Source organism: Carassius gibelio, chromosome A5, assembly GCF_023724105.1.
Source record: "Carassius gibelio isolate Cgi1373 ecotype wild population from Czech Republic chromosome A5, carGib1.2-hapl.c, whole genome shotgun sequence".
NCBI lineage: Eukaryota > Metazoa > Chordata > Actinopteri > Cypriniformes > Cyprinidae > Carassius > Carassius gibelio.
The window spans coordinates 11801824-11825023 of record NC_068375.1 but is presented as its reverse complement, the minus strand read 5'-3'; the positions used below and the strand labels follow the sequence as shown (position 1 = coordinate 11825023).

The window sequence follows — 23200 nt, the reverse complement described above, 5'->3', positions numbered from 1 at the left end:
CCGAAGCAAACAGTAAAATAAAAAACTTGAACAGTCTTGCTGCTTTTTCTTCTGTGTGGGTGTATTCAAGCCGCGTGCTTCAGTTTGAATCTGAATAGCGCGTTCAGCGCGGGGGCGTGGTCACGAAGGGAGACATGAAAAACAGATACCGCGTTGTTTTCATATGGATTACTTTATCACAGAATATCTGTTTTTGGCAGCACTTGTTTAGTTTTAAAGTAGACATGTCAAGCTTTCTATAGACATCTCTCTCATGTCTCTTCGTTGAGTATTCACGGAGTTACACTTCATTTTAATGACGTGTTTGTACATGACGATCAGCACAAACAAAGGCTGCAGACAAGTCAGAGTTCCGTTTCTCCCAACACGGTAGGCGGAGATTATTATGCAAAGTGCTCCTAGTGACGTACATAGAGATGGGCAAAAGATTTGAAATCTATAACGACTCGTTTCAGCGATTCAGAGTCGACTCCTTAATTTAGAAGCCAATAACTTTATAAATCGTGTACTTTTTGGTTTAATTATTTGCACATTGTTTACACAGATGGACAGCTACATCATACACTGTAATACAGGTAATTTTTGATTTCCCATCTGTGTGGCTCTTTAAAGGTCCCGTTCTTCGTGATCCCATGTTTTAAACTTTAGTTAGTGTGTAATGTTGTTGTTAGAGTATACAAAAATATCTGTAAAATTCTAAAGCTCAAAGTTCAATTCGATATTTTATTTAACACAATTCACCTACAAAAAACAACCTATTTGGACTACATCCCTCTAGTTCCTGCAGTAATGACATCACTAAAACTGTTTTTTGACTAACCTCCGCCCAGAGGAATACCCAAAAAGGGGGGCGTGGTCTTGTTGAGCTCAGACGGAGAAGAAGGAAGAGCTGCGTTTTTGTTTGTCGCCATGTCGTCGAAACGCTGTTATTTTCATCTCTGAGTCCAATCATCTTTGTTTGGCCTTCCCAGGGACACTGTACTTGGAGATTAATGGTTACAATTTATGTTTAACTCGGTTCCTGAAAATTATAATCCACATGTAAAACTATGTGCAGCAAATTTTGCTGAGGACAACTTTCTCCATCTCAATCAGTTTAATGCCGGATTCGCACAAAGATTATTCCTGAAAAATGGAGCAGTTCCCTCTTTGTCTGGAGAAGGCGTTGTTTATGGACCACAACCGGTTAATGTATTTTATTATTTAAGTTGGTGCGTTTAACAGTTTCTGTAACTTATTACACAAAGGGCAACGCTGTTTAGCTTTGTTAACTATATGTTAGGGCTGTGCAAAAAAATCTAATGTGAAACTCTCAAACGGAAAAGAAAAGAAACTAAAGTTAAAGAATAGAAGTAAAGTTTGACGAGATTAGGTGGTGTTTCTTCTCATCGTGGCTAAGTAGCAGCAGGCGTGCAGGCAGACGCATGCTGGAACCGCGCTCAAAGAACGCTTACAGTGATGACTAAAAGCAGCAGCAGAAAAGCAAACGCTAAAAGCAGGCTAAAAGCTAAAAGCAAGCTAAATGCTAAAATTTGATGGTGTCCTGAGTATTTAAACTGGCCTTTTGGCCACACCTCAAATGTTGTCTTGACCAATTAGATATTGTCTTTGCTCAGGTATCATAAATCATATGTTATCTTATCAAGCACGTGATCAGAATTTTCCAGCTCTTGCAGGATATAATTTTGGACATGATTCGTATAACAAGAAAATGATACATTTGACAAATAACTTATGGTCAGAAACGTTTCAAGCTAACAGATTCAAACACATACATACTAAACATGAATATGAATCCTTAAGCTATCCAATAGTTATTAAAAGACACGCAATAAGTGATTATAAACATGGTAGTCAAATGTGTCGGTTACATATAAATGAATATGGAGTTAAGCAATGGACTTATATTCATTTATAAGTCTTTTGAGTTCATTTTAGTGCATCTATATCTATAAAAGACAGTTCCTTTGCCATTCTCTGACATACTGTAAGGATGTTCTGTGGAGACCAGAGGTTAAAATGTCCCCTTAGGAATTTCAGTCTGGTTTTGCTAGGTAGGGGGAAGTCAGTCCAAGGATCTTGTTTACTCTCATGGGTTTATATGTGTTGGTAAGGCTTCAATCTGACCATCAATCTTGATTACTTGCCGCAAATTTGACAATTTCTTCTCCGAATTGAAATTGTCAACAATTGTTCTAATGGTGTTAATGTTGAAAGCTTTTCTGTGAAAGAGTTGGTTGGTTGGTTATCTTGCTTCTGACTTGTGGCACTAGGAATTAATTTACAACACCCTGTTGCATTTCTAAGGAATTTGGCTAATGTTTCAACCATGGTCCTGATCGACTCTTTAATTGGTCTGGTTCGGGTCTGATACACTATAACTGAGTGCCCTGTTGGTTTGCATTTACTTCCTTTTTAATGATATTTTTATTAAATATGTATTTATTTGTAAATAATTTGTCATCTAAAGTATAAGTATGTTTATTTTACACATTTAATTTTTTATCCATTGTCAAATGAGTTCAAATTTCTTAAATATCAATTCAAATAAAAAATAAGAAATTCATCATACCCTGACCTTTGACAACCAGCTGCTCAGATGGAACTTTACAACTGTTCCAAAAAGTATTGTCAAGACCTCCGCTGGGAAGGAAATACTGAGTCCAGACCTCTTGGAACTTCAGTTGTATAGCCCCTCTTAATGGGACAATCGACTAAAAAATTTAAGTTCTGCCATAATTTATTCACCCTCATGTCTCTCCAAACAGTGTCCATATGACTTTATATTGCATTGCACAAAATAAGTAATATAAGACAATGTTATTGGTCCACATCCACTTTCATTATTTGGTGAAGAGCTGCTTGTACATTTTGTTAAATGTCTCATTTTGTGTTCTATGAAAGAAAGGAAGTCATATGAGCTTTGAACCATTTGATTTTTCAAACTATGAACTGTAAGTAATCAGTCTGAAGGTATATTCCTCTGAAAAGTATTTTTTATGCATCCCAACCAGCCATTGTGTCTAGAAGGAAGCCATCCTACACAAAATGTACACAGAAATTAGATAATACATTTTATTTGAAATAAGCTAATTCACACTTCACTAACAGACGGCAAACAACACCAACAATCACTGGATTACAATACCTCGCTTCAGTTCTCACATATTCCATGACCCGACAAACTCCCAATTGTTTAGTCTGCAAAAACAAGCATGACTAATGTTAACAGGTGCCACTGCCAACCCAATGATCTGACAAGACCCACCAGATTTTCCTGTAACCAGTGTTCACCGTTGATCGCAATGAAAAAAGGGATTTAAAAAAGCCAGAAAACTAAACTTTGAAAATCATAACTTTTGCAGTTCCATTTGGAGCCACTAGTGGCACAGAAATGACACACTTCACCTTTAACTGTCTGGACCTACATAACGAGGCTAGTTGCTAAAATAATCTTCATGGTGCAGGGACACAGATGGCAGCAGTGGCGAGCTATAGACCTCCTGCTCTTGTTAGAGAAGAGGAGGAAGAGAAGGAGAGAGTTGATGTACTTTATGTGTGTCAGCTCCACTGAGTTTTGAACAGGATGGAAGTATTCCCATTGGACCCCAGTAAAAGATAACACTCCTTAATGTCACCATAATAATTGGTGTTGGGAAGATGGCACACAGTACTGCTCTTCCTCCGAGGAATCATTCTGTGGCTCTATTGCAAACAAACCAGTTGGAATTTTTTTAAAACGGGACTGTGGTGACTTTGCCTTTATATGGCAGTCGTGCATAATAGTTTGACAGTTAAGACATGTACTTGTCAGTATAAAGTTGATTTTTTTTCTCTGTCAGTGATACATGGGAGAGCACTTGAACCTGACAATCCATGTTTAGAGATGACAGATGTGGTGTGAGACTTAAATATTGTTTATTGCTGCTCATTAGACTATACATGTGTTGACACAGGGTGATGTGGTAGGTGTACTATAGCATACAATTATAAAATCATATTTAGATACCAGTATGTAGGCCTTAATGTTGCATTGTAATTTAGGTTGCTGTTTGTAATAACACAACATATGACAGGCATGGCCTTATCTATAATGTACATCACTGGTTTAATCTTTTTTTAAGCGCTCCTCCTTTTTTCTTTCTAATTTGTTGCGATCCATGTACCATACATGTACCATACATGAAATCAAGTTGAGCGAAGCATAAGAATACACACATACATAAACATAACTATTGAAGTATTTTTAAGAGAGAGAGAGCGAGAGAGAAAGTGGGGAGAGTGGGCATAAGCACAACCCACATCATTCAGATAATACCGGTAAATAAAGCGGAATGTTATAATGAACTTAAAATAAACATAATATCTATCCTAAAGGCTATTTTAGTTCTCCTCACTCCACAACTCCTTTCATTTAAATATTCAGAACAGAACAAGAATAAAAAATATAAGCTGCTGGAAAAGCCAAAATGATTTTAAAGAAAAACTGACAGCAAACTGCGCTGTTCTTATGCAGCCTCCCTCCCCTTTTCGGCACAAATACATATATCTCCATATCCGCGATGTATTTGAATAAAACAAGTTGTGTACTTAAAGGCTCAATATGTACGATTTTTTTCATTAAAATATCCAAACAAACTAAAAACAAAAATAAAAAAAAATCAATTTATGGTGCGTGGAATTTAGTGGTATTTTGGTTTTTCTTGCTTAATTAAACATTTTAATTGTTTGGTCAGACTGTTCATATATAATATATTCACATTAATAAATCGTGGATTAAACGTGGAGTTATGTTCTGTATGCTAAATATGAAAACAAGCGCATGTGCACCTATAACTGCGCTTTGTATCTGCTGATTGCTGATCGAGATTTACATGCTTGGCTCACTGACCGGGTATACTCTCATTCATCTCATTCACGAACGAGCTATGTATCAGTTCATTCAACTCGTTCACAAACGGGAATATCGTATTTGTTCACCACATTCAACACATCACATGCTCCGTCACATGTAACTCTTTGACAGGAAGAAAACGGTTCACAGAGCTGTTCACGAGCTGCGCATGCGCTGCTAATAGCGCAGAGCTCGCGCGGTGAGTGCTGCTGTGGAGGGAGGAACTTCAGGGAATGAGAAATATGAGTCAGTGGCTTACATGAACGAGAAAGATTCGTTCACCTAAAATGTTAGTTCACAAACGAACCATCACTAGTGTAATTCCCTATAGCCTATATTAATTATTTGGAATATTTTGATAAGGTTACAATACTAATGTCTAAGTAGCAACGTAACTTCCTAATGTCCCTGATGTGCGGGGCGGGTAAAGAAATGTTACTTATTTGCGGGGCGGGCTGGGGTGGGCCAAATAATTTCAGAAAAGTGGGACCCGCGGGTTGGAAAAAAAGCTGACCCGTGCATCACTAGTGTCCATAGTGTCAAAGTGTCATGCCTGCCAATGACGTTATAACCCCTTCAATTTCCGGTTTTGTTTTGTAGAAACAACACTGCACAGAGTAGCATTATAACAGAAATTTCTAGTATATCTAGGATGATAAAACATGGCTTTCAGCCTTACCCTGCTTTATTCTACTATGTTAATAAATCATCAGCTCATTCATGCTAATGATTTCTGCCCAACTCCCATCAGATTGCATTGGCTTTGGGGATGAAGACAACAACTCCCATGATTCCACACTCACGGCATCATTAAACTATGCCTTTGTTTCTTTGTTTTGGTCTCTGTTTTGGTTTGTGAAAACCGCCCACTGCCAGTTTACCCAATTGTATTTCGACACAGTGTATTTCATTTAATTAATTCTCAAATGCGCTCGTTCTTGTAGGTGTAGTCAATCTGGCAACCTGCGTATGTGTCAAGCCTGAGGAGGACAAGTCTTTGAAGGTCAGCTGGTCATCAAAGGTTACACCAAGATTTCTGACTGAATTTGATGGGGGAATTGCAGTAGAGTGTAGCTGGATGGAGAAATCATACTGTAGAGTTGGAGTAGCAGGGAAGACAAGAAGCTCAGTCTTTGCCAGGTTGAGATGTAAGTTATATTCTTTTATCCATGCCGAGATGTCCGCCAGGTAGCCTGAGATCCGTGCAGCTACTGTTGGATCATCTGGTTGAAAAGAAAGATAGAGCAGTGTGTCATCAGCATAGCAATCGTAGGAGAATCCATGTGCCTGTATGACGGAACCCAGTGATGTTGTGTATATGGAGAAGAGAAGGGGTCCAAGAACTTATGCCTGAGGAAACCCAGTGACAAGTTGATGTGCTTTGGAAACCTCTCCTTCCCAAGCCACACTGAAAGACCTATCAGTAAGATAGGATTCAAACCAGCGAACTGGAATCCCAGTTATGGCCATTGATGAAAGGGGAAAAAAGGAAGGATCTGCTGATTTACAGTGTCAAAAGCAGCAGATCGATCTAGCAGAATAATAACTTATGATTTGTAATCAGCTTTAGCAATCCTCATGGCTTCTGTGACTGATAGTAGCGCAGTCTCCGTTGAATGGCCACTCCTGAAACCTGATGGTTAGAGTCCAATTTGTTGTTCTGTGAAAGAAATTATATCTGGTTGAAAACATCTCTTTCGAGGGTTTTTGCTATGAATGGACGGAGAGAGACAGGCCTGTAGCTGTGTGTACGAGAGGTGTTTAATAAACAGTTTTAGCAGTGGGGTTACCCAAGCCTGCTTGAATGCAGTGGGGAAGGTTCCTGTGAGGAGAGATTTGTTGATGATGTGTGTTAGTGCTGGTAAAAGTGTAGAAGAGATTGATTGGAGGAGGAGTGAGGGGATTCTGCCACAGTGAGGGGACAGAAGGAAAAGAAGGGAGTTTTAGCAGTGGGCGTGGTTGGTTTGAAGTCATGTGTGTGTGTGGGGCTGAGAACTACTGTAACTACTTATCACTCTGGTTTTGTCTGTGAAGAATGTGGCAAAATCATCAGCTGTTATAGAAGTGGTAGGAGGTGGTAAAGGGGGACAGAGGAGAGAACTGAATGTTTTGAAGAGATTACGTGTGTCTGGAGCGCTGTTGATCTTCTTGGGGAAGTATGAAGATTTTACAGTATGGCCTTCAGCAGAGAACGATGAAAGCAAACACTGATACATCCTTAGGTCTGACGGATCTTTTGATTTGTACCATTTAATCTCTGCTGCCCTGAGTTTGGTCCGGTGCTCACGAAGTACATCAGATAACCAGGGGTTAGAAGGGGCAGCCCGTGCTGGCCTGGAGGAGCAAGGACAAATATCGTCTAGACAAGAGGTTAAAGTAGAGTGTAGAAATGAGTAGGTGAGGGAAGAGAGGAGAATAGTACAGAAGAAGGATGGGAGGGGAAGAGTGAGTGGAGGTTTTGTCCCAGCTCCTCTCTACACACTTCACTTTCATTCGGGGAGTTCAGTGGGCCTTCGACGCTGCGTCCCAAACGACACTCTGGTTGGTGAGACTCTGATGCTGCATCACGGATGACGCTAGGATCGGTCCCTGCTGAGAGGTTCTTTCTTGGCCCTGTGGACTTGGCGTGGTCCTCCATTTGTGTTCCTGTTGGTTTTCTTATTTGCTCAGTGAGGGCGTAATAAACTGTTCTGTTACCTGCAACTGAATCCTGTATTTCCCTGACATATGTAGGGTTTTACCAGAATGTTGTCTGCAGTAAAATTGCGTCTGTAAATTAAGTCAAGTTGGTTGCCTGATTTGTGCATGCTTGTAGTGGTAAGTTGTTTGAGATCAAATTAAGCAAGGAATGAATGGAAGTCTGTAGCATAAGGCTTGTCCAGTTAAATGTTGAAGTCACCAAAGATTAAAGTGGACTGCCGTCCTCCGGGAATGAAGACAGCTAAAGCTGTACTTCTTCTTCGTCCTTGTCTTGTCTGATGCACTCAACCAAGCGTACTAACCATGACCTCACCCCTCCCCAACCCCCAAACATTTGAATTTCCTTAGGTGAGAATTATTTTAATGATATTCTAATGAGCCGCTTTGTGACATCACAAACGCCGGAAAACAACACTGTAGTCCAGATGAGCCATTCATTGTAGTTCTTGAATAGGGATTTTTTTTTTTTTTTTTACAAGATATTTCCCTTTGTAGTGGACTTTGATATTTGTAACTTTGTAAAAAAAAATGTATGTTCAAACATACACACACTGACTTAAATTCAAAAAGTGAAAAAGCATAATAGGATCCCTTTAAATTTGTCTTCAATCGTCAATTTGTTCTTGTGCTTAGCTGATTTAATTCCTCTCTTCAGATTGATCACATTAAGCAGTTTTTGTGTTAACTTCTAAGGCCCCGTCCACCCGGAGACGCGTTTCTGTGAATACGCACAAATTTTTTATCGGATAGGTGTTTCGTCCACACGCATCTGGCGTTTTCGTAAGGTGAAACCGCTATTTTTTGAAACCGGGTCCCAAAGTGGATAAATTTGAAAACGCTGTCTTTGCGTTTTCGTCTGGACGGCTAATCCGTATATTTTCAGAAACGATGACGTCATCAGCCCAAGTCTCCCCCCTAGTCAAACACCTCTACGTCACGTAACAGCAACAAAAACATGAACAAACACTGAACGATTGTCTTTTTATTAACTAACATTAACACAGATTAATAAATGTATTATTCCATGTTTGATTGTGTACCACGCGCAAGGTTTATGAGCATAGTCCAAGTCTTCTTCTCTGTTTTTAGTGTATCTCTGTGGCAGAATTACAGCGCCACATACTGGTCTGGCATGTATACTACATCATTATGCGGTTTCGTGTGGACGCAGATATTTCTTGAGACGAGGAAAAAAAAGATTGGATTGGGGTAAGCTCCTTCTCCGTGTGGATGGGGCCTAAATCTAATTAGGCTATAAAATGTATATTTGTGATTAAAATGTAATCTTTTACACAGAGGCATTCATAACTTGTTTTTAAATTAACATGACTTTAAATTAAGACACCACTAACAAAGTTAAATATAATGAACATATATAGACTGATATTCAGTAAAATGCTTGTCTAGAATTTATTTCTCTAGTGAACAAATGAGCTGTGGACACTGAATGACTTTGCCTTGACTTGCCGGGTCCGGATCTATTACCTCGGGTCCCGGGTCTGTTTAACATGGAGTGTAATAATCGTGCGATCAGAGTCATCGGACTCGGAGAACACCCGACCGTGATCAAACACTGCTTGTGTTTTTTGTAACTTGCAACTTGCAAAAATTAGGAAAAGAAAAGAGTGAGCCAAGAAAAGTGATCTCTCTCTCTCTCCCTCTCTGCCTTTAGAAGCAAAGCGCGCAGACTCAGAGTTAATTCAAGTTCACGCATGGTGATAATGCTTGCAGACTGAATGGGTTAATCTTAAAATTTTATTGGTCAGATTCAGACTTGACGCAGAGCAGAGAGCACAGAGATGTTAGCAAATAAATAACGTCAGCAGTCATGGCATTGCAAGAGCAATCGTTATTATAGTTCAAAAGGGCAAACAGTCGGAAGTTATTATGCGAGTTAACTTGAGGCAGAATGTACATGTGCATGTCACTGTGACATCAAGTGGCCTTTTGAAGCTGAAATAATGATTGGATTAAGTTTGGACTTGGAATAATGAGAGGAATAATAGGATAACTTTCTTGTCGGAGGATTGTAATACATCACAGGCAGTCAGGTACATGGAAGAGAGACTACGGCTCCTTAAATTAGGTAAGACAAAAAGCTGTATATTTCGCAAAAGGTTTATTGACTTGTAATCAGTCCCTCCAAAAAATCGCAGATTATTTTTGTGATTGTTGTGGGCAAAAATCCTTGATTTTGGGGCAGGTTTTCTTAAAAAATGCGATGGAATATGTGGGATATTTTTGCAATCTTATGCTATGAAATTGCGGGAACTTGCAAAAACTGCAGTTTGATGAAAAAGAGAAAAAAAGGTCACCCCCCCCCCCAACACCCTGTTCTCACTAGTCTACTACCTTACTGTAAAGAGTCATTTCTTATGACTTCCTATGATAAGCAAGCATACCAAATCCAATAATATTTAAGTTCTCATTCTGTTTTATTTCAGACCTTAATTAACACATGGCTCAAACTTACAAAACATTGAGTCAAACAAGTTATCTAGCTTTACAAAAGGAATATTCAACAACTTCTGTAAAAATGAATACAAATAAAATATACACACAAATATAGGCTACAAATGCTGTTTTACAGGAATTGCAAAGTGCAATCTCTTACTGCAACGTAAACTATTTTACAAACTATATACCTACAACTGTAAGGTTTTGGTACTATTCTGTAACAAAAAAGTACAATCTTACAACTGTAGAGGTGCATCAACTTCTGAATGAAACTACAACAGTCCACTATGAAAATGAAAACTAACTGCGTAGCCTCTAACACTGGCCTATCATTCGCCATCCTCATCCTCATCCCTCTCTCAAAATAATTTGCCCCCACTGTCATGTAACACACCGGGTAACTGCTTCGCGCGGTCTTTTGCGCTTATTTTTGTTGGCAGATGAGAATGATTTGTGTCCTTCACTCTGGTTTCACCGCGGGGTTCGCAGATGATGTTCACGTCGCGCAATTACGTCACTTCATAAGGTTCCCATTGGGAAATAATGGCGATTTACTTGTGTGAAGTAAACGCAACATTTTTCAACTTTCTGCTAATATATATGTGACTTTTTTCCAACGAAAATTATTATTATTATGAAATCATGCTACCTCCGCATATTTTGCTTCCTGAAATCGGCAATTTATGTGGCGAAAGTGCGGCGTATTTGAAAAAATGCGACCCCCGCATAAATATGTGGCCCTTGGCTGATTATGCATTAAATCACGTGATTGCATAATCGCGTTTTTCTGGAGGGACTGTGTAATAGCAATTTAAGGTGGAATATGTGACAATCGGGTCCAGTCGGGTCTGTGTCTTCAACCGGGTTCGGGTCCAACTTTCAAATAATATACAGGTCCGGATAGGCATTTCTCGGATCTACACAGGTCCGGGTCCAGCTTTTGAAATATTAGACTGGTCCGGGTCGGTTCAGTTTAGTACATTCCGGGTCTCTTTTGTGTTCGGGCACAAATTTTTGGACCCGTGAAGACCTCTACTAGGGATGTCAAATTGGCTGAAAAACTAAATATTTATATATATAATATATATATAAATATAATCAATATTCAAATGGTATTTTAATTTAAAAGGCATAATTTCAGTTGGGGGGTGGGGGGGGCTTTTGGCTTCTCTCCTGAGGCCACAGGAGGGTGCATTGAGCAAAATATTACTAATGCACGTTTCTTTAAAACAATAAAATAGCAGGACTATCTTTTTAAAAAGTGCATAATGTTTAAAATAATGTTTCTAAACCATATGTAATTAATTAAATTCCTTAAACAATTAGAAACAAAACAGCATCATACATGTATTTATAGTTTAATACAAAGGACTTAAAAACAATCACAAAGAGTACTTTTTTCACTTAAAGACATGAGATGCAGTGGAATGGGGAAAAACCACCATTAAGTCTCGAGACATATTTTTTATAAGTTGAACGTACATTAACTTTACATGGCTTTCTAAACATGCTGCTTTAATGCTAGACGTGAGTGTAACTTGATAGATGTCCCTATAGAAAATGCGATAAATATGCATTGATGTTCTGTTTTCCCGCAATATTCTGAATGATCACGATTTGATTTGCTGCATCCAGTGGGTTCAACTGGATAGGTTAAAATTAAAATGCAATAATAAATAAAATAAAAAATTCTGCCATTAAAATCCTTCCACACATCTTCCTCAGGTTGCTTCCCTATCATATTCATCAGTTGCACATGCAAAGATGGTGACCACGTGCTGTTTCTCTGTAACCAGGCAGACTTTGGCCCATGCTACTCTGTCTAATGAGTTTCCGTGGTAACACTCACAAAGTGCATTGGGCTGATTATAAACACAGATCTGTTGTAAACGATGGACGTTGGTCTAATTAGTGGTGTTTGCTAAGCACGTCTTTGACAGTCACCCAAAATATTCATGCAAAATATTTTTGGGGAAATATTCCTAATATTCTTGTCTAGTCTAAATGTAAATTCTGTCATCATTTATTCACCTTCATGTTGTTCCAAATCTGTATGAGTTTTCTGTATTTTAAAAAATGTGGGTAACCGAACAGTCCCCACTGACTGACTTCATTTATACAGGTATGGCACAACATAAGGGTGAGTAAATGATGACAGCTAATTAAATGGTTGAGTCCTTTTAAGCAGAAACTAGCAGTTTTTCTGTTTGATAAGAGAATTGTGTTGTTTTGTGTCAGATATTGTTTTGTACTCCCTATTAAACCTGGACTTTTTTTTTGAGATTTTAACAAATACATGTAATTTGACTTTCACATTAGGGTGTCTTTAAACTAAATTTGAATTTTCAGAAGTAATTAGCAGTGCAGCAAAAATAGCATTTAAATGGATAGTTCACCCAAAAATGAAATTTGGTGAAAATGAAAAACAGATATACTCAAGATTTACTCACCCCCAAGGCATCCTAGGCATGTCTGACATTCCTCTTTCAGACGAGACTTTCTGAGTTATTTTCGACATTGTCCTGTCTGTTTCAATCTGTATAACTGCAGTGAATGGTGCCCCTGTTTCTGAATCTGAAAAAAAAGTATCCATCCATCATAAAACTACTCCACATGGCTCCGGGATAAAGAACAGAGACAAAGAGGACAGATGTATAGAATTATATATTAAAACACTCGTAGTGGTTGTAATGTCATTGTAACAACTTTATCATTGTAAGTACATGTGGTAACAATATGTGTGTGTGTGTGTGTGTGTGTGTGTGTGTGTGTGTGTGTGTGTGTGTGCGTGTGTGTGTGAGAGAGAGAGAGTGTGTATGTCAAAGAAACATATAATTTTTGAGGAATATCAATTCAGTGTTTGGGTGAAGTGATGAGTTGAGAACTCAATTGAAGGAAGTTTGGGCTTTTTATTTGCAAAAATAAAAACAAAAAAAGACAATAACAACTACCCTGTGAGGGGAAAAACACTCTGTAACTTGACTGGCTGGGCAGAAAAATGCCTGACAGGAACAGGCAAGACAGTGACAAATAGAAAACAAACTGGCACAGCACTGCAAACACAAGGAGAATAAATAGGAAACAAACAAGGCAGGTAACACGGGAGGACAGGTGTGGCAAATGAATCACTGATCACGTAACAAGGTGGGTGGGATTAGACATTAGACAGGAGAGCACATGGCACACAGAAACAAACAAAACAAAAGCCATGTGCTCACACAAAGCAAGACATGAACACACAGCTAAGCGTGTTCAAATAGAACATAACATGAAAGCACGCAGCTGATGTAAACACAAACTGCGTGTTAAACAGAACACAACGACACGAGAACCTGGGCAATGAAAACATAAACCAAGCTCTCACAAAACACACAAGACTTAAGCGCACAGCGAGTGAATGAACACACAACCCGTACGCTCACATGATAGACATGGAGCGTGAGTGCTCAAACCCCGGCACCAGACAGAAACTGACCGAGACATGAGCGGCGGCATCCAAGCACCACGCTCCAAACATGAAACAAAGCACACAGACAGCCAAGACCACACACTCACAAAAGGATAATACAGGAGTGTCAGATCTCTGTCACAAGACCAGGAATAAACTAGCCTGAGCTGACAGAACCCTGGCATACAGCGCTGCTTTGTAAGCATTGGTAAACAAAAACGGCCTAAGAAATATATTCAGAACAGCATGGTCGATACTTTCATTTTTCTCATTATCAGCCGGGCCCAGATTAATTTACCAACCACAGCGGAGAATCCCATATGAATTTGAAAGCTATAAATATTATGACACCAATAATGGTGAAAGCAACACATGTTAATTAGTGCCTCTGTATTGTACAGTCACACGTGTCTGTGTACACCTCAGATTAATAAGAGGCAACCCCCTGTGTCTACATGTCTGTTTGCAGTACCTGCATGAGAATGGTATAGTGCACAGAGACCTGAAACCTGAGAACCTGCTGTACGCCACCTCAGCGCCAGATGCTCCGCTCAAAATAGGTAAGACTGGCTTTACATTCACCTGAAAGAGGAACTGCAGTTTAGCCAAACTTCTCTTACTGGCGATTTAACTTGTGAACATGATCCTGTTGTACAATAGAGGATCATTCATTTTCAGCTTTAAAGGAGGCAGAATCTCTGACATTATTGGTGCTTGTTCATAGTTTATGGATTTTAACAAACTCCTAAACTGAAATATTACTTCAAATATAAATGTAACTACAAAATTTGAAAATGTGACCTAAATTCCATATTTAGCTGACTTAAAGTATTAATTTCTTTTTTTTATTATCACTGTACCCAAACTTTTCAATGGTAATGTATGTAAATATGTATTTAGATTATATATAGTATTGTACAAATATTATAGTGTATACAAATATATATATATATATATATATATATATACTGTAATATTAAATATTAAGCAATATAAGAAGAAGAAGAAGAAACAATGAGCAAAAGCAATAAAACAATGTTCAATTTTAACCTTACTTACCTTAATTATCACTTAATTCTATTTTTAAATAATTTAATTTAAAAGAATTCATTACACTAATAAAAATGAAATGTTCTTGCATTACGGTAATAGGAATTGGGGACATGTTTAATTTTTCTTCTGCTGAAGAAGGGACTAGAGCCGTATCTGGGGACCAAAATATCATAGAGACTTGAGCAAGCACCTTGCAACCACCCAGAACACCCCATCAGCTGCTTATGTCCGAGTTTTGTTTTAGTTAGCACTTTCTCCATAAATGTAAACATTGTTTTATTTTGTGATTTATCTTTACAGCTGATTTTGGCTTGTCGAAAATTGTAGACGATCAGGTAACAATGAAGACTGTGTGTGGGACTCCAGGCTATTGTGGTGAGTTCATTAAAAAGGAGTTTTTTTTAACAGAGCACCATCTGTGTCTCCAGTTGCACAAAGAGAATTACAGAAAAGATGTAGTGTTTTTACAGCATCGGCGCAGCAGAGTGTCGACACTCCCTTTATTCTTTTCTTCTGATGTTCTGTCTTCGTTGTCTTTCAGCTCCTGAGATTTTGCGGGGATGTGCCTATGGCCCTGAGGTTGACATGTGGTCTGTGGGAGTTATCACCTACATTTTGTGAGTGACACAACATACTTGTCATACTGGTTTTGTCTCAGATCAGCCTCAAATTTGAAGCATGTTTTGAACTTTTGTGTGTGAATCTGGGAATTGGATGCAGTTGCTTTAAAACTCAACACTTCTTTAAAAATCATGTCATCATGAAATGTTGTTTAAAACCCATTTCACCAATTTGCAAGGAGCTAAATGACATTTAGGTGGTTATTCGCTGTATTTTTGCTCTTTCAAACAACAGATGATAATATTAGATGATAATAATCTGCATACTAGAATTATATCTGAAGGATTATGTGACACTGAAGACTGAAGTAATGCTACTGAAACTTCAGCGTTCACAGTCACAGGAATAAATTGCATTTTGCAATATATTAAAATGGAAAACAGCTCTTTTAAATTGCAGTAATACTATGTTTTACAATATTACTGTTTTTACTGTATTTTGATCAAATAAATGCACCCTTGGTATAAGCATAAGAGACTTTTCAGAAACATGAAATATCTAAATGATCTTAAAAGCAAAGTTGCACTAATTAGAAACAGAAGCAGCAGTGATGCTGTAAAATCTTTACCATTAAATGAACACTCCACTTTTTTTTTTTTTTTAAATAGGCTCATTTTCCAACTCCGCTAAAGCTGGCGGTAGCACTTTTAGCTTAGCTTAGCTTAGCATAGATCATTGAATCTGATTAGACCGTTAGCATCTCGCTCAAAAATGGCCAAAGAGTATCTATATTTTTCCTATATGGGTGCAGCAGGCGCAGTGATATTACGCAGTCCCTGAAAATAGTCCCCAGCTAGTTTGTGTAGTTGCAGCAATAGCAGAGTTGCTGGGTCTATTTTCAGGCGCCGCATAATATCACTGCATCGGCTGCACCCGTGGTACAGCAGCAAATTTCCTTGATTATTACGCTGGAATGAAAGTATAGTTCCTAGCCATATCAGCCTAGAAAATGACAATTTTTCATTTTCCTTTCATCTTAGTACACAATGTAACTACAGAAGAGTTTTAAATAGGAAAAATATTGAAACTCTTGGGTCATTTTTGAGCGAGATGCTAACGGTCTTAACAGATCCAATGATCTATGCTAAGCTAAGCTAAAAGTACTACCGCCAGACCCAGAGATCGGCTGAATGGATTCGAAAAAGGTAAAACTCAACTGTTTAGCTCTAGGGGAGTTGGAAAATGAGCCTATTTTTTAGTGGAGTGTTCCTTTAAGAGCTCAAAGTCTTAAGATATAAACACTTGTAGTTTGCATTGACTCTAAAGTAATTTCTTATTCAATGTGTGCAACATTAATCATTATACCTAAGAATATTTTATATTTTGCTGCATGTATTATATACAAATACTTATTATGTATATACTTTATATATTCGATATCTGTAATATTAATAATATCATTATATATAATATTATATTCTAATCAAATTAGGTGTTTTTCTTCATGTAATACATAAATAGGCTAATTAATTAATGTTTAAATGCAAATAGTAATTATTTTTATATACAAACCTTTTACTTCAAATCAAAATAATGAGTTCAATGTCACTTTGTAGAGGTGCTTTTAAAACACGCATTGTTTTTGCTTCTGTTCTCTGTCCAGGTTATGTGGTTTTGAGCCCTTTTTTGATGACAGAGGAGACCAGTATATGTTTAAACGCATCCTGAACTGTGAATATGAATTTGTCTCCCCCTGGTGGGACAATGTGTCTCTCAATGCCAAGGACCTTGTGAGTAAATCTACATACCATTTACTGTATTTAAAATCCCTATTAACCCCTATAAAATCCATATGTATACAAACATCACACACACACACATATGGTTTACGGAGTCTCTTCATAGACATATAATGGTTTTTATACTGTACAAACAGTATACAAACCATTATACCCCCAACACACACACAATTTTCATCATTTTTTGATTTTCAGACAAACAGAATTTTATATGTTCTGAATCCATTTGGTTTGTGAGGACACTGGAAGTGTTTACATTGTAGTATCCATGTCATAATACGCATTTCTGTCCTCAAAAACCATGTGCCAGAACACACACAGCGGATGCTTTTTTTTAATGTGTGTTAAGTCATTTGTTATCTGCTGTATATTATGTTTTATACTTTAAGTTCAAACATTCAGCTCTTATTGGATGATCAGCATTTGCCTCTGTAAAATAAACACACACCTGTGAGCGCACATCAGTTCAATTCTATTTCAATACACCAGGTCGCTACATTGCTTGGCAACAGTAACTGCCTACAGTTATGCTAATGAACTATATCAATTTTTATGGAGGAATTATTAGAATAGAAAATTTAAATATTGCTATATTATATATACGTATATATAATAGAACATTTAGAATATTGCGATATTATACTTTAATGTTCCATTTTTAAGACTTTTGGGTTCCACAAAAAAACTTTCAGCAAACAGTTCTCAAAAGAAACCTTTTATTTGTTTGTTTTATGCAGTGGAAAGGTTTCATGGCTGATAAAGGTTCTTAATGGAACCACGGATGCATTTTAACAGCAACAACAAAGAATCCTAGTAGTTGACACACAATATGATGAAAAAGCCCACCCTGCGTTTAGTGCTGACCACTTGTAATCACCAAAAACACATCTTTACGGATACAGAAGAAAAAGGAGGAAACAGTACTTCTTTTTTTTAAACTGATAAAAACATTTAGCCAATCAGAAACATCTCTTCCTGTCAGTGATTTTGCATGTTTTGCAGTATATTGGGTATCTACTGATTTTTGATCTACATGTATATACTGTTACAGAAGTGTACTGAAAGTGTTACTCATCTTTCTTGGCTCCACAGGTGAAAAAGCTGATTGTCCAGGATCCAAAGAAACGGCTGACGACACAGCAGGCGCTGCAGCACCCCTGGGTGACTGGAAAGGCTGTTAACTTCACCCATATGGACACGGCTCAGAAGAAACTCCTGGAGTTCAATGCTCGTAGAAAACTCAAGGTTTGAGGATTTTGGCTAAATGGCACATTGTCATGAAGGTTTTGACCCTGTAAAGCCTGCTGTATTATATTTGATGCACAAATTTCTAAGGCCTCTAAATTATTAACATGATTGTCTGGGTCCCCCTCTGGTCTAGTGCCCTGAAATCTTCACAGAATTGTATAAAGTAAATGTAAGAACTCTTACTAGTAATATTTCAAGATGAACTCTTACTGGACTGAAGCAACAGAAGGCTTTCTTGATTATCCATACATAATCATTTTTAGAAAAATCATGTTAAAATGTGAGTAGACTTCTGTGGAACATTTATTTATACATCTCTCAATCCTCATTGTATTGCATTGCATTATATGCCTTTCCTCCCACAATAAAAACTATAGAGCTTTAATCATGAAACTAAGCATTTAAATATAATCTTACTGAGGCATATTATTGGGAGATATAGTGACAACTGATATTTCCATGCATTTTATGTAAGTAGTCTATATTTTTATAAAGATTTTTTTTTTCTATACGTTTATACTTTTGCCTAAAGGTTCAATAAACTGTTCCTTTTAACTTTTATATGATCTATCTTATTATTATTTCTTATGTCAAGCTTTACTGAATTGAAAACTTTAAATATGTTCATAAATTAAACGTATTAAAACCTCAAAGCTTTGTTCTGGGCAAAAAAAAAGTCCCATTAGACTTATACCAAAGAGACCAGAATATATAGAAATAGGATCTTTTGATTCAGGCCAGTAAGCAAGCAACCATCCAGAATAACTTAGCAGACACATAGCAGCATACTAAAAACCTTTTAGCATACTAAAAACCTAAAAAAAAAAATCCAACATTTTGTACAAGCAAGCACCACTCACACGTCTTCAGAAAATGTAAATATCTAGTTATTTTTTACTATACTTGATTCTACTACTTACAGACTTTTCCTCAAAGGCATGATTCAAAAATGAAAATTAGTTTAACGTTTATTCACCCTCAAGCCATCCAAGATGTAGATTAGTTTGTTTCTTCAGGGAAACTGATTAAAAAAATTAAGCATTACATCACTTGCTCACCAGTGGATCCTCTGCAGTGAATGGGTGCCGTCAGAATGAGAGTCCAAACAGCTGATAAAGACATCACAATAATCCACAAGTTATTCACACGACTCCAGTCCATCAGTTAACATCTTGTGAAGCAAAAAGCTGCTTGTTTGTACTAAACAAATTCATCATTAAAGCTGCAGTAGGTAACTTTTGTAAAAATATATTTTTTACATATTTGTTAAACCTGTCATTATGTCCTGACTATGAATATGAGACAGATAATCTGTGAAAAAATCAAGCTCCTCTGGCTCCTCCCAGTCGTCCTATTGCCATTTGAAGAAAATACATCGCTCCTGTTAAGAAACAACCAATCAGAGCTGCGGTCCCTAACTTTTTGTGTTGACTGTTTGTGTTCAAAATGTAGAAAAATGTATATAATAAGCGAGTACACCATGAATCCATTTTCCAAACCGTGTTTTTAGCTTGTCCTGAATCACTAGGGTGCACCTATAATAAGTGTTTATATTCAGACTATTTTAGATTGCTTCAGGGGTACCGCGGCAGAGTAACCCAGTACCTTTGTGATTCTTCATAGACATAAACAGAGAGAAGTAGTTCCGGCTATGATGTTCTTCCGCAAGACTCAAGCAGTTCTGTTTATTAACCGCTAGAGCGTCAAAAGTTACCTACCGCAGCTTTAAGATGGTTTTAACTGCAAAGCATAGTTTCCAGCTAAAATACCAGCTCTTTATCCATAATATTGCTGTCTAAATCAGGTGAGAATTATGCACAGATCAAACACAGTTTGCAAGTGAAAACACTTCTAAACTAATATGTCATTGGATTTTGATTTGACTTTTTCATTTGAGGAAGTGTTCATTTGGTTTATAGAGACATACTTTCACCAGAAAAGATGTTTTAAAGTTACAACACATTAATAAAGGTTTATTATTAAAGGGTTGATTTTTCTCTCAAACTTGCAGCTTTTTTCTTTAGAAGGCATTAATTGATGTACTATAATCGTTTGGATTTCTTGTGGGTTATTGTGATGTTTTATATCACCTGTTCTGACGGCACCCATTCACTACAGAAGTTCTATGGGTGAGCAAGTTATTTTCGACGAAGAAACATCTTGGATGGCCTGAGGGTGAGATTTGAGGAAATGTCCTTTTTTGGGGAACCATTCATTTAACATCAATAATAAAAAAAAAACATTATCAAATAATAATCAGCAAAATGCGCTTTAATATAAAAGTTATCCACTTTTAAAAACAATGCACACATCTATGTTTATGTTTCCACAGGCAGCGGTCAAAGCGGTGGTAGCTTCATCTCGATTGGGCAGCGCAGGAAGCCACAGCAGCCCCTCCTCTATCAAAGAGAAGACCGCAGAGGATGAGCCAGGCTCTGCACAGCCTCAGATTCAGAATGAAGGCTCTTAGATCTCCTCAGAGCCTCACTGGAACTCAGACTTCTTCCCTTCATGAAAGGAACCTTGCTTCTCGCGGTGGGGCTCATAAAGGACAGAAACGATGGGCTTTGTTTGCATGCGGACTTGTTTGTCTATAGAAACATCCCACATTGTGACTCAGCCAGTTGCCATCCCATGCCAACATCTGATAAGTCCATAACTTCTGATTTTGTACAGTGAATGAACATCAGTGGATGGTAATGAGAAGAACCAAATATCTTCAGATGATAATTTCATCTTTGGTACTTAATATTTATATTATCATGCTTTTTTTTTTTGCCAATAATTGCCAAATTATCATAGGACATATGTTGCTTTTTAGCTTTGTGCTGCTTTTTATTGAAATTATTTTATTTGTTCATTTTTTATTATTTTTATTTTTACATAACTGGTAGAGAAAAGATGTGGACATTGACCTGAACCTTTTCATAAGCTACAAATTGAAAATGCCTTATCATATACCGTGTTTTAATACTTCATGAGTCAAAATTAACATTTTAGATGTTAATTAACAAATTGTTTTAAACTTAGACAACAAGTATAATGTGCTTTGTTTAAATACAAATATGGTGATTTCTTCTTTCATCGAAACCTGTGTTGAGAACAGGATGTTATGCCTATCTAACACAAAAATGACAATGAAAAGCACTCCCTCGTCCCAAACTGTTCTTCATTTGGAGTATAGACTTGTGACCATCTCATAGAAAGTCGAGATAATTTAGGAATCTCCCTTTAAAATAATTCAAATCAGTTTTTTTTATCTAAATTACTTGTAATCTAATTCATCTCAAAATTCAGTGCTTTTACAAGGAGTTTTAAACGTACATAGAAGAACATGGAGGAGTTTTTTGAACCTATTTAATATTCTTTAAAGCATGCTTGTAGTGTATGGTATGAGGGAATGCTGTTTGATAATCTGATAATCACATGTAAGGAATGTAATGTGGATATACAGGGGTTCATGTTTTGCATGTAGGAATGTTTATCTTAACTGCTGCAATTGTCTTTTTAAATGCACTGTATTTTACAGATAAAACTCGCTGACTAATTAACAGTATGAGATTGGAGATTGGCCATTTGACGGTCACTTTGTACATGACATTAATGTGTCAACTTTTGTTTATCTGCCTGTTTATATGTCTAAGGACTGAACAATGTCAGTAAAATAGCACTGAATATGAATTGCAGAAATAAAGAATGCAAAAAAAGAAATCAATTTTCTGGAGAACTGTAAGTTCTGAATGGGTGTGATTTATTAAGTAATTTTAATATTTTAGCATATATATTTTTAATTATATGTAGCTGGTTGATATAATACTCTATAGCCAGAGTTTTTAACCCATACTTTTGGAAAGGGTAAAAACTTATTTTTTTTAAAAACATATTTTCCATATTCATACACACACCCACACACAATAATTTATGAACACACACTGTAGGCCTACTTGGAAGACTTAACCCTTGTGTATTTTGTACAGTTTTTATTGGTTTATCAATTATTAGAATTATTTTATTGTAGTTTCAAACTACAGTTGCCCTAAATGTTTAAGGACAAGTTTAGCCCACACTTACTAAAAATATGAGTCACTGCAATAAAATATCAAATTACCTGTAAACAAAAGATGTTAGAATTTTTCTCAGAACGAACTTTAAGTCTGACATTTTTGCAATTACTTTTAATCAGTTTTAGTGTGTGTGTGTGTGTGTGTGTGATTTTTATCTGTCAGTACTTATCAAAAAACGGCTTTCTATTTGAATATATATTTAAATGTTATTATTTTTGTGATTTCAAATCCGATTTTTTTATTATTATTCCAGTATTCAGTGTCACATGGTCATTTAAAAATCATTCTAGTATTCTGATTTGCTGCTAAAATAAATAAATAAATATTATTGTTATATGTTATATACTTTTTTTTAGGGGGGGGGGGTATAAATTATAGAAATTAATACTTTTATTTAGCATGGATGTTTTAAATTGATCAAAAGTGATTATAAGGACATTTACAATCTTACGAAAGAGTTCTATTTCAGATAAATAGTGTTTTACTGAACTTTATACATCAATGAGACACGGAACATTCTACACAGTTTTTCAACATAATAATAATAATAAAAAAATTTAGCAGCAAATCAGAATATTATAATGATTTTTGAAGGATCGTGTGACACTGAAGGCTGAAGTAATTGTGCTAAAAAACAGCTTTGAAATCATAACATTTTAAAACGTATTTAAATAGAAAGCAAGAAATAGAAAAGAAATAGTTCACAGTATTACTGTTTTGCTGTATTTTGAATCAAATAAATGCAGGATTGGTGAGCAGAAGATAATTATTCATGTTCAAAAACTTGTACTGGTAATGTAATTTGGGGTCTACTGTATTTCTACGTTTTGAATAATAAAAATATCCTTCAGCTACTGTAGATGGCGATGTCAACACTAGAAGAGCCCATATTCGTCGATCCGAGTTTACCACACGAGTTTACCGCCCTTCAAACACCACAGAAGAAGAAGTAGATGAGTATTGCGCCCCCTACTGG

The 23200-nt window shown here is 36.8% G+C and overlaps 1 protein-coding gene across 1 annotated transcript in view; it reads left to right on the top strand.

Moving 5' to 3' along the window:
- The window catches only part of camk4 (calcium/calmodulin-dependent protein kinase IV), a 51829-nt gene extending 29936 nt beyond the window's left edge, over positions 1 to 21893 (top strand). Inside the window, exons 7-12 of the mRNA XM_052591755.1 lie at positions 13969 to 14059; positions 14853 to 14927; positions 15094 to 15169; positions 16777 to 16903; positions 18005 to 18157; positions 20493 to 21893. Of these exons, the coding sequence (XP_052447715.1) occupies positions 13969 to 14059; positions 14853 to 14927; positions 15094 to 15169; positions 16777 to 16903; positions 18005 to 18157; positions 20493 to 20630 (660 nt within the window). The 3' untranslated portion in view covers positions 20631 to 21893. The remainder of the gene's footprint in view (positions 1 to 13968; positions 14060 to 14852; positions 14928 to 15093; positions 15170 to 16776; positions 16904 to 18004; positions 18158 to 20492) is intronic.
- Positions 21894 to 23200: the final 1307 nt, after the last annotated feature.